The sequence below is a fragment of the Anthonomus grandis genome, chromosome 1 (genome assembly GCF_022605725.1).
Source record: "Anthonomus grandis grandis chromosome 1, icAntGran1.3, whole genome shotgun sequence".
Lineage (NCBI taxonomy): Eukaryota > Metazoa > Arthropoda > Insecta > Coleoptera > Curculionidae > Anthonomus > Anthonomus grandis.
The window spans coordinates 5,501,905-5,515,071 of record NC_065546.1 but is presented as its reverse complement, the minus strand read 5'-3'; the positions used below and the strand labels follow the sequence as shown (position 1 = coordinate 5,515,071).

At 34.1% G+C, this 13,167-nt stretch overlaps 1 protein-coding gene across 1 annotated transcript; it reads left to right on the top strand.

Annotated features, from left to right (window-relative positions):
* The first annotated feature begins 9,423 nt into the window (after positions 1-9,423).
* Positions 9,424-10,520, top strand: LOC126737544 (chondroadherin-like). Its single transcript, XM_050442501.1, has one exon. The coding sequence runs from the start codon at positions 9,469-9,471 to the stop codon at positions 10,465-10,467; it is 999 nt and encodes a 332-aa protein (XP_050298458.1). The 5' UTR covers positions 9,424-9,468; the 3' UTR covers positions 10,468-10,520.
* Positions 10,521-13,167: the final 2,647 nt, after the last annotated feature.

Below are 13,167 nucleotides of genomic sequence, written 5' to 3'. Positions count from 1 at the left end.
CTATTTCAAAATCGTGAAAAAAAGTTGGTTACGGGTCACAGAGCTTATGTTACAGCAAAAACTTATTCTCTACTACTACTCGCGTTAGCCTTCGAGAGGACGAGAGAGCCGCAGAACGACGTTCTTCGTTTCCTCTTACTCACACAACGCACACGGCTGGCGGGAATCGACACGACGAGGCACACTCCATCTCCCTCCACTGCACGGCCGTTGAAGGCAAGCGAATAATCGCAGGTATACGGGGATGCAACCATACATCGTACGAGAGAAAAGGATAAAGCTGCATACAGACTACTCTGATGTGACGTGGTAACACATGTACCCACATGATAATGCGTGCAATATAAAATTCCTGCATAGGGTTTTGTGTATGTATTTTTGTGATGATGCAATCTGATGCTAGGTGCCTTATGACGCGTCACAATAAAATCAAACGGTCTAGATTTCTTGTCAGTCGTGGGAAGGCATTAGAAGCATCAGGTACTTATTTCGTGTTCTATTGCCAGTTATATGCAGATTGTTTGAAAATGGAAGATATGCTGATTGAGCACGTTCGAGCAAATCCTGTGCTGTACGACCCTACCAATCGGGAATATCGGAATCAAAATTCTTGAAAGGAGGCTTGTGATGAAATAGGAGAAAAATTGGGCATTCCAGGTAAGTCGAGACAAACATTATTGTTTCTTATATCATATTTCGGTTTTTTTCATTGATCTATTTATTTACACTATATCTATAATAGTTAACAGTAGTTTATATAATAGTTATAAATTTGTAATAGTTTATTAGAGGAAAATATTGTTTAGTTAGTCAACAACAATGAAAACTGGCAAAATTTTTAGTTTTGACAATTTTTATTTCTTGAAAATAAAAGGACTCTTGAATTTCATCACGGTGCAATTCTACCTTTTCGAATGGCATGCCATTGCCAAGGACAACTTGCTGAACCTTGGTCAGAAACAAAATATTTTTTGTACTTATCTCTGACTGTGGCCGCTTGTCGCACAAAATTTCTGCGGATGTGTCCAAGGTTGGCAATACTATGAATGTGTTCATTTCCCGTTATAATTTGTTCCTCAAATCGTGAAATACTGATTGTTTTACTACGGAGCATGTTGTGTAGACAGCAGGTGGTTAAAATGATTAAATCGGCAGTTTCTGGTTGAGTTTCAATAGGTTTTAGGAAGATTCTCCAGCGCCCGGCTAGAATTCCGAACGCATTTTCAACAGTGCATCTAGCTCTTGAATGGCGGTAGTTGTATATCTTCTCTTCCTCACTTGTTATTGCTGCTTTGCTGTATGGGCGCATTAAGTAGGGTTTAAGGGGGAACGCCTCATCTGCAACAATTACATAAGGAACTGTTCCGTTGTCTGTGGTAGCTCTGCGTCTTTTGGAATGGAGTATTTGCTGCTCTCGAATTTTTTCCTCATTTTAGATCGTTCAAACGTTCCTCTGTCGCTGCGTTTGCCGTAGGCTCCAACATCAATGAGTGTGAATTTGTAATTTGCGTCTACCAAAGCCAATAGAACGATGGAATATGAGCCTTTGTAGTTGTAGTATAATGAACCAGCGCCAGCTGGACCTCGGATTTGTACGTGTTTGCCGTCCAAACTTCCTATGCAAGGTGGGTAATTCCAATGCTTATTAAGATCTTCGGCGGTCTGTTTCCATTGATCTTCGTTTGGTTCTTATAGGTGAATCGGTTGTAGAGTCTCCCAAATTGCTTCACAGTACTCTTTAACAATTTCACCGGTGGTTGAAAACCCCATTGTTCTGTAAGAACTTCCCGTTGCCAAGTATCTGTAAACAATGAAACAAATGCCTGAAAACGAATGTTAAAAGATCTTAGGAAATGAGTTTTCTTATACTTTCTTTTTTCGCATATTTATAAACTACTTTTATTATTGACTATTCTATTAACTTATTCATTATATGAGTTTACTCAATATTAGTGATATCATAATTCACTACTTAAGCTACTAGTTAACTAAACGCCCAAATAAGAAAAAGTAAATGCGTTTTCTGTTTTAGGTAATGATTGTAAAGAGAATTGGAATAAACTGCGGAATGCATACATGCAGGCAACAAGCCGTAGGGTCACGAAGTCCGGTCAGGCAGCAAAGAATCTGGCCAAATGGAAATTTGAAAATGAAATGAGTTTTTTGAATTCAACTCAAAAAAACTCGTGGGAATACCGAACACCGCCTCAATGATAACGATGAGGATGTCAATGATCCACCCCCGGAAGAAACCGACTCAAATTCACTTGATGGTACAGAGTCACAAGTAATCTGGGATCGAACGGATTTTCAGTTTGCAGCAGGAAATTCTCAATCCAACCCATCGGAAAACGATCAATTGCAAGTAAGCGCAGCCCCTACAATGGCGGAATTCGTAGGCAATTCTACGACCAAGGTATCAGATTCTCCTAGAAGTTTTGTTCATCCTGCGGCTATGCCCGTAAAGCCTCATACTGGAAAAAAACGTTTAACGGCAACGGTGGAAGAAATGGTTACAATTATGAAAGATAACCAACGTTTGCGGTCTCAACTACTTCTTCCTAATTCACCGGCTCCTCCAAATATTAATGTAGAGGACGAATGCGAGCTTTTCTTTCTAAGCCTGGCTAAAAGTGTGAAAAAACTGCGTTTCGATGAACAGATATGAGTGAAGATGGAAGTAAGTCAAATTGTTTTAGGGGCAGAGTTGCAAGCTGCACGTTGTCATATTTTTGGAAACAATTCTTACCATCACAAGACAACTCCACCACTCCTATCACCCTCATCATTTCAGCAATGTTCCTCAACACCCTCTTATCACTCTGAAATTAGTTTGGACAATTCATCGGCTTCAAATTCCCCTTACAATAATTGTGAATCAGCAGCAATATTCTAATACAATATTCACTACATTGTAATTTTGAGATTTGTAAAAAACCTTTATTAAAACAAATTTTCTCTTTGTATTTATTGCGACAGTCTTTTTCCCTTTTCACGATTTATTTTTTAATATGTTACTACTTACCTCAACCAAACTGCAAGTCGTTTTTTAGCCGAAATGCTTTCCCTAAGTTGAGTGGAGCGCTTCTCGATCTTCGAACCAATCAAGCAGATGGTAGAATTCAGCTTTAGTCATACCACATAAACCGCTCTTTGTCCTCTATTAGTTGAGGCATTTTTGAAATTCCCTAAATTTCTCTCGCTTTATATTGATAGGATACACCCATTCTCTAGAAGAGCAAATGGCAGCAATCGACAGGGTAGCCATTTCTTCTTCTTCTTCTTCTTCTATGATGTCGAAAACACGAAGCACGTTCATACTGCTTAATACAAAAAGTCCGAATACCAACTGAACGGATCGTGAAGTTTAACATATTGTATAGATTCACGTCAAGGCAATGTAACCATCGCTTTATGTGTGACGTGGCCCAAAGTCAAGTCAGAGTAGTCTGTATGCAGCTTTACACTACTAAGAGTACAAACATAGTGGAACGACGAGGCTAGAGGCACAGCGACGAGGTAAGCGACGCGGCTTTTATTTCATCGTGTATTGTAATGAAGCCAAACATAGTAAAGAGATCGACGCGGTACTAGGCGACGAGAAAAGCGACGCGGTGCGCGTCGAGATAAAATTTGCATTTATTGTCGCGTTGATACGGGACGGTTTTGATTGGTTTTTGCATGTTTTGGTTTAGAAAAGGTTGTTTGTTGGTACAGCATATACGCAATGGCTGAGCAAGTAAACATAATAACCTGCGTGTTCAACAGGCGTGCATTATGGAATGCTTCTCATCCAGATCATAGAAACCGTTATGTATTAGATGAGCTTTGGTCACAAGTAGCTACAGAATGTGGAATAACAGGCAAGTAAATTTTAAGTACATACCTTTATTTTATATACAGAGTCACTCATATTGAATAGGGAAATTATTTAGGTAATCTTTAAATGTGTCACGAATAAAAATTGCTTGATTGGGAACCCGACCTCTTGCATTCCAATTGGGTCTTGTAAAATTATTATTTGCAGGACTTTCTGTGACCAATTTTAAATGCCTTTCGAAACCCTCTTTATCCATGATAATATTATGTAAAAGACAAATTGCCTTAACTGTAATGTCGGCGAGTTGTTCTTTTGTTTTTATGGCTTTCGATAATATTCTCCATTTTGCATATATTATACCAAATGAACATTCAATCGTCTTCCTAGCTCTAGATAACCGCTGGTTAAAGTACTGCCTTTCAGGATTCAGAGTTTGTCTACTATAGGGTTTAAGCAAGTTTTCTTGTAGTGGATATGCTTCATCGGCTATGAAAACAAATGGCATTCGAATTTGCGTATGTGGTAGAGACTGTTCAGTTGGTACATTTAATTGTTTCTTTGAAAGTAATTTAGAGAAAGCCGAACTTTGAAAAGTACCACCATCGGATTGTCGTCCATATCCTCCCACCTCTATTACAGTAAAGCGATAATTTGCATCACAGACTGCTTGAAGAACGATCGAGAATAATTTTTTATAATTAAAGAACATGCTTCCTGAATGACTGGGACATTTAATTTTTACGTGCTTGCCATCCAATGCACCTAAGCAATTGGGAAAATTCCAGATTTTCATGTAATCTTCACTGATTTTAATGAAATCATCCTGTGTTGGAACTGGCAAGTGTATTGGCTGTAATATATTCCATACCACGTTAACAGTTTCTTTAACAATTGATCCATCTGTTGTAGCCCCCATGCGAAAAGTGAATGATAGGCTTTTGAAAGATTCCCTTGAAGAAATGAACGAATGAACCACTTCTGAAACAAAAATCAATGTTAAAAATAGCTTATTCGTAACTGAAATCCATTTTTTTGCAGTGAAGGTGGCCCAAACTAAATGGAAAAATTTAAGAGGTTATTTCCAAAGAGAACTGAAAAAACTTCCCATTCCACGGTCTGGTGATCCAGGGGACATTGCAATTAAATCCCACTGGCCCTATTTTAAAAGTTTGTTATTCTTAAAGGATCAATTTAGGCCTCAACAAGCAACGGGAAATTTGGTAGATTCTTTGGATGAATCGCTTGCTACGGACGTGCAATCTGATGACGATAGAGTGGAGACGGAAACAATAGACGATGTACAAGATCCCGTGAATGTCGAGCCATTGACACCTGCTTCTGTTGCTTCCGAAAACACTGAGGATTCACCTACAGGCACGTCAAGTCATTTTGCTGAACCTCGAACAGTTTTAAAGGGCCGACTCCGTAAAAGAAAAAATAATGTTGATGCTTTATTGGCCATCGAGGAACATAAATTGGAGTTCATTAGAACAAAGAGGGCAAACATAAATGAAACCAAAGAAGATGATCATCTGTCATTTTTTAAGGGTCTACTACCACACGTGAGAAAAATTACGGATAACAACATTTTGCATTTTAGAAATGGCGTTCAAGATCTGGTTCAGAGATATGCTTATGGCTATAATAATCAAATGAATCAGAATCAAGGAATCGAACCTTTCGATTATCCGGTCAATCAGAACGCCAACTCCTACTGAATCTTTCGTTTTATGTTTTTACCGAAAAGAATATTTCTAAAAAAAAGGGGAAAAGGTAAAAAAAAATTCAAATCCATATTTTTTTTAAATAAAAATAAATGTATATAACAGCGTGGGGATTTGAGCACTTTTAGTTTAATTTACGCAATATTTGATTGCAAAAGAGTGAGGTTTTCCATCAGTCTTGCGACACTAAAACTAACGAATAAATTTAATTATTTTAAAACTAAACGACGCTAAAATTCTATCTTAAACGGTTTTATTGGATTTTCTATAAAAAAAACTTCCCGAAGTTTAATTACGTCTTCTCGACTCACTTGCTGACATTTTAAATTTGAATTATTTTTATGGTTGCAAGCTATATCAAATTGCTCTAAATCGGGATCATGGTTTGAATACCTTGAAATAGTATAAAGTCGTAACAAAAAGACATAAGTATTAAAAAATAAATTCATACCTCACTTGTTTTTTTCTTTCCCTAGTTGTTAACCCTTAAAAGCATAAATTTTTTCTTTTAAGTTAATTTATGTGTAATAATGTTCTTAAGGATCAAAAGGCCAGGAAAATTAATAAAAAAATTTTAGGAAAAAAATTATTATTTTTATTTTGAAAAAACTGATTGTTGCCAAATGGCTACATTATGACTCCAGTGCTAAATTTATTCATTATGAAATTTTTTTAAACAATTGTTGTTTTTACTTAGGCATAAAGCGACACCACATTTTTCACATTTTGTGCGGGTAAAGCCTTTACAGTTAGGGTACTTGCATCTCATTTTTAGATTTTCAATGACGGGCCAATGAGCAACTTGATCTGTGCGTACTTCTTTTGGAGGCACATGTTGTGTTGGTCCTCGATTGCGCTTTGCCGCTATTTCGTTTTCGACACTACTGCTTGGCCTTCCACACTTATTAGATTCACCCTTCTCTACATTGCATTAACATTTTGCAATCTCGGCCCTAAAGTCTGCCAAATTTAGAGTTTTTTTCCTTTTTCTTGGTATACCCTTTTGTACAAAAGCCAAGCATTTACAATGGTCAAATCCAAGAAATGATAGAATATTCCTATGTACCATTTTCGACCTTTTCGTTGTATTTTATATCATCCCATCATCCTGTCTAATAAATCTACCCCGCCCATGTGCCTGTTTTATTCTCGAATTACATATGGGCAGTCTACTTCAATTATTTTCTTCTCTTTTCTGTCATATCTGTTGACTTTTGTTAAGGGCTCTTTCCCTGCAAAGGAAGAGATCAGAGCCACATACTTATTGTCTTTCCATATTACGTTGGAAAGTTTGCAGTCCGTTACCCTATTGCGCCTAACTGTACCCAATGAATAAATACCTTTCTTGGCAAGATATACCATAAGAGGAATGCTGGTGTAGTAGTTGTCATGATATAAGCGAAAGTTTTGTTGTCGTGGTATAATTCTTGATAATCTGACCACAATATTACCAGTAGAACCCAGATCAGGTTCGTTATTCTACCTTTGTAAGTTATCCTGACCTGTGTAAATCTAAATGCATAGCCTGAGATCCCCGCCAATACGAAAAATTTGAAGCCCGATTTATGAGGCTTCATAGGCATATATTGCTTCATATAATACCTTACTTTGGTAAAGCACATTTGCTCATCAATACTAAGATGCTGCTCTAGTGATACAGAGGAAAATTTTTCATTCAAATAATCACATAAAGGTCTCATTTTGTGAAGTCGGTCATGACCAGGTTGATATCTAGGTACAAAGCTTTGATTGTCATTGAAATGAATGTATTGGCGAATCTGTTCAAATTTATTTACACTCATGACATTTCTTACTTGTGGAAATTTTAAATCTTTACTCCAGAATGACCGGGAATTAGGCATATGGACTAAGGACATATATACTAGTACTCCTACATACTGCCGGATGTCAACATCCGTAAATGTCGGAGGCCTTTCTGGTTTTGCTTGAAAGCTATAAAGATTCGTTTGTTGTACAATCTTGTTTATTAGATCTTCAGAAAAAAAATAGCTAAAAAATTGATACGGGGTATCCAGCTGCATGATGTTATCATCCAGTTTTGTAGTTCCCTGAAAGCGTAACTGATCCTCATTTAGCTCCAAACACTTCCGCTTCCAGGTGATGTTTTTTTTATGTTTTACACCTTTTACTGGTTTTTTATTAGAAGGTGGGTCTTGCTGCTTGGAGCAAGATGGCAAACTGAAATCAATATCGTTTGACTCATTTTCTATAGTTATCTCTTCTTCGCTGTCGCTTATAGACTCTTCAATAAAATCTTCCTGAGGGTTGTAGGTTCTATCCTCCAAGCTTTTCGAGTCGCTCTCAACTTCATCGTCACTTTCCTGACCTGTAAAGTTTTCCCAATAATCATGCAAGGCTTGCTCCGATAGAATCTTTTTGGAACGTCGTTGATCACTTTACCACCAATTACCACCAAATTACCACCAACAACGCAGAAAAACTGGAAGAAGGATAATGGATGCTAATCGTACCTCGACCTCTTGCAGCTATCCAGACTTGTGGTTTCAATAAAGACAATATCCCATTAAATGGCACCTACATCGTAGAACTGGATTCTACTTGTGAACTTCGTGTCGGAAACATTGTCATCAAAAATTTCAAGGATCCAGAAACCCATTACAAAAACATCGAACTACCTCAAATCAACCTATCACCGCCTAGTAATGAAGCTACACCAGTTCTCTTCAATAATTTAGAATTAAGCTCACTGGACTTAAATGAAGCCAAACATCTTCATAACTCGATCGAGATTCAGCATCAAAGACTTGACCGGGCCCTGAACCAAAAAAACTGTAAAAAAAAAAATTATATTAATATTTATACCCAAAATGCATATTGTTGCCGAAACGCAACAAAGCGTGATGTCAGATTTAGCTGCCGAATGCATAATGTAGACAAAAAGCAACATAAGAAAATCGCCTATTTAGAAGAAATATAAAAACTATTTTGAAACTACGATTTATTGAAATAAAATACATACCTTACTCTTTATAAAACACAATTTTTGAACAGTGTAGCTCTTATTTTTCTCAAGTAAACGACACACTAAATTCTATTTACTAAGCGTCCTGCTGAATACGTCAAACAGCTGATTATATTCCGCTACAAGTTTGAGCCTGTACACCTAGATCCCCGATTGTTTCATGCGATGGTATGTAAACAATTGACTACACGATGCAGCGCGCTGAATTTCCTACCTAAACTCGTTCGTTATTGGGAAAAATATGTTGCCAAAAGTCAACGAAATGCATTTAAGGGTTAAATTAATTTGTCGCTTTCGGCTACCCCGGTCACTATCACCAACAATATGCTCACCATCTACAGACTCCATTGTGATTTAAACTTGACGAAAAAGTTATGAAACAAACACAAAATACTTGTACATAAACTAAAACCACACCGACAGAAATTAGGTTATGAAACTAACATGTTTACATCTGGAGCAAACGCGATTTATTTGTCTTGTGGACAAAATACTTTTTGTTTGTCTAAAGGTGATGGACTAAATGCATTTTGCATGCCTAGGGGATTTTCGCAATATATTTTAAATGGTACAAAATTCGATTTGAACGTCCAAGTGATGTGAAATGATAGAATGATAAAAATTTGGACAAACTGCGTTTTGCAACTCTGCTCCTAATTTATTTCATATCACATGTAGCCCATTGGCATTCTTGTATTTACCATAACATAATTTTATTTATATATGGAATTTTTTGGCAACAAATTGCTTATTTACCAAAATACAGAAGCTATTAAAAATTTAATAATTTTTGCTATTAAAGATTACGAAAAAACATTTACACAAGTCCGGCTCTATTAAAACAATCCTCAAACCACAAACAAAAGTTTTGAAAGCGTCAAATTCGAAATTTATCTCGTGAAGCCTGAAATCACAAAGCCATGCGATTAATAATCGTGCCAGTTTTAAGTATTTTAATTTCCGTTTTAAGTGCGATTTCTAATCAAAATAGTCCACTTTTCTCAACAGGTTGGTACAAGCAATCCAGAAAAGGTAACAAAACTAACGTGAAAAATGTGTCAAGTATTGGTCCAAGTGATTTTCCTGATAGTGAATATTTACGTATCGGAGGTAGAATTCCGGTTTTGTATGTGAATGCTGTTCATGATTTAGTTAAGCTGAAATATCTTAGTATTAGTTCCAGTGGCATTGTTGATGTTTTACCAGGAGCTTTCAATAATTTACCCAACATTTCTAAGTTAAATTTAAAAGAGAATGGGATTAAGCATATTAAGACGGGTGTGTTTAATTCGTTAAGTTTAACCTACTTATATCTAAACAAAAATGATATAAGTGTTATTGAAAGTGGGGCTTTTGATGATATGACGCTGTTGCAAAAAATCAAGTTAAACTCGAATAAAATCTCCGCATGGGATAGTCAATGGTTCAAAAACACCCCCTCATTAACCCTAATATTTGCAAGAAGGAACAAGATAACAGAACTACCAGCAAATGCTTTTAAAAATCTAATTGAATCAGGACAAAAAACGGATTTAAAACTCTTCCTAAGCAAAAATAATATTATCAAAATTGATCCAAAGGCATTTTCTGGAATAAAACAATTAGGTCAGCTTTACCTTGACCGCAATAAATTAACCGAGTTAGATAAGAATGTTTTCAATGAATTAGCAATCATTGAAATAATAAGTCTAGCGAAAAATCAACTGACATATTTACCAGACGAACTATTGTCCAGTTTATCAGTTGGAACTCTAAATCTTTCATTTAATTATAAACTACGCTGCATATCTGCTGAAATAGTGAAAAAAGTGCGGACTGTTAACATGGAAAAGATAAAAATAAATTGCACATGCTCCAAGAGTTTAGAAAAATACGCTAAGAAAATTATTCGATCGAACGCGTGTACAAACGAAGCCTAGAAAAACCGTCATATGATTAAAATGTAATACGTAAAATGAATAAATTTTTTTTTCAGAAGAAGATTTATTGATACCTAAAAAAGATATTATTTAATTAGGCATAAATTACTCATTTAAAGTTACTTATTAAAAATTATATATCTATTTTTTATGCTCTTACAAATACATTGGAAATGTAATAATATGTAAAGAATATTCACTGGCATAAAATAGCGAGAGAAAATAACTAACTAAGGTAACTAACTAAAAAATACAGAAATAAAAGAAAACAAAAATTTACATATAATCTAAATTATAAAAAAAAATTATATAAATAGGATGTTCCATAAATAATGGTAAATAATTTAGGAGCAGGTTCCTTAAAAAAAATGAGATGTCAAAGGTACAGGGTATCAAGTTTTTTCACAATTTTTTTTTTGCTATAAATTTAGTAGTTATTTTTAGTTTTTAACAAAATTTGGGAATATGATTAATTTTTTATATGGCAAATTTTAAAATTAACCTTTTTTAAATTATGCCAAATAAGGCGCCACCAGCAGCATCTTGTTTAGTTTGTAAACTTCGTAACTTTTTTAGGCTTGGCATAATTTAATTTTTATTTAAAACATGCATTGTAAGAACAGTTTTGCTTAAAAGACATCTTCAATGCACTCAAACAAATGATATTCATAAACTATTTAAACTGCTTTATATTATTCAAAGGATAAATAAAAATTATGAATATTTGCCAGTAAATAATCGACATGACCTCCATTTCTCTCAATACGTTGTAAAACTCTTTTACGGAGAGATTGCCGAATTTTGAAAAATTTGGTAAAAATATTTGCTTATTTCGAAATGCAACAGTTAATACTTTTACCATTAATTGCTGTCTTGTGTTTATTGTATTTTCGTAAGCAATTAATTTCATTTATTCCCATATGCAAAAATCTAATGGTTTGAAGTCTGGATTTCTTACGGGCCAAGGTCTTTCACTTCCTACGCAATATTATTGTATGGTATAATTATAAATCTCCTATACAATATTAAATGTTGTATACAATTCATCTTGTCAGCATAGACTACTAATTATTTATATTTTAACTTAGAGTAGAAAAATAAAATGTTATCTTGAGCACATTGAAAACTTTAAATGTAAATATCTCTTAAAGAGGTAATCGTAGCGAAATTTTTGGCAGTATTTTTCAAGTAAAACTGTTGCACAATTTATATTTTAATTTAAAAAATTGCCAAGTATAAAAAAGTTAAGATATTTAAAAAAAAAAACAAAATGTTGCTGGTGGCTATGACCTAATTTAAGAAAGAATAATTTTTAGATTTACCATATAAAAATAATCATTTTCTAAATTTTATTAAAAACGAAAATAAAGTGCTAGATTATAGTCAAAAATTAAAAAAAATTACATTAGGTTTATCCCCCCGTATTTTGGATATCTTTGACTTTCAAGCTTGACAAATTTTACTAACAGCATTTTTGTTTTAAAAGGAATTTGCTGTAAAATCATTTATCATACCATTATTTATGAGATACTCTGTATATATAAAAAAAAACGTATTATGACACTAGATTGACACTGGCCTAAATTCATGTAAAACCTGAAATCCACTAATTATTTTTTTAATAATTTTTGAATTTTTTTAATTAATTATGGTTTTTAATAATTAATGGCACGCCCTCAATTCATACTTTCTTCCTTTCTATGCATTTCTTAACATAATATAATGTTCCTTACTAAATAAACATACAAACATTATCTGATTTTACATTATAAGATAATACAAAAATATAATTTAAGTATGAGCTAATTTTACTTTGAAAATGAACTATTGTATTTAACTCGAGATCATTTTAATATTTTTTAGGTATTAAATTAATTCTGGAACTTAAATTTCATATTATCTCTCTTAATTTAAAAATATTAGATATTTTTTGATTATTTTTGACAAGGTCACTCAGGTAAGGTATGTAAGGAATATTAGTCCTAACCACTAATACACATTTATTAATTATATTTTACCCATTCATGGTATAGTATTTAGTATAATATTGTACAAAAAATCGATTTTTCAATCTTAATATTTTTTTCTGAAAATATACTAAAAACACCTTGTTCATGGCAAAAGGCGAATCACCATCTCAGTTCATACAATCTTTTTCTATTTTCATGCTTTATTTACTTAAATGCAGACACTTTTTGACTTTTGAGAGCTTTTTGGTGATGAGTAAGCCTCTCGCCATTTATAACGTGTACAAAAGTACAGAAAATGTCCTGGATGTGATTATTTTCTATAAAACTTTTTACTGGAAAGGCCCTGTGCATGGCTAGTACACATCGTTCCATCCCACATTTTTTATATTTAAATGGAGTTACATACCAACAAAACATATAATAATGTTGATTTAACTTAATTGATGTTAGATTTTGGATTAAAAATAAAAAGTAGAAATAAATATAGATAATTTATTCTAAACGCAAAAATAACATCTTCAAAGCAAAAAAAAATCATTGACGTTCTTATTCCTAAAACCCCTACTAAAAAACTTGAAAGGGCAACACCGGAGGCAAAAGCTGATATCACCTTACGAAATGTCATCTTGGCAAACGGCTTTGTGTTTACATTCGGTACAGCAATGAAGTACGTTAGAAAAACGCCTAAAGAGTTTATAAATGGTAATATTGTTTATAATTTAAAGCATAA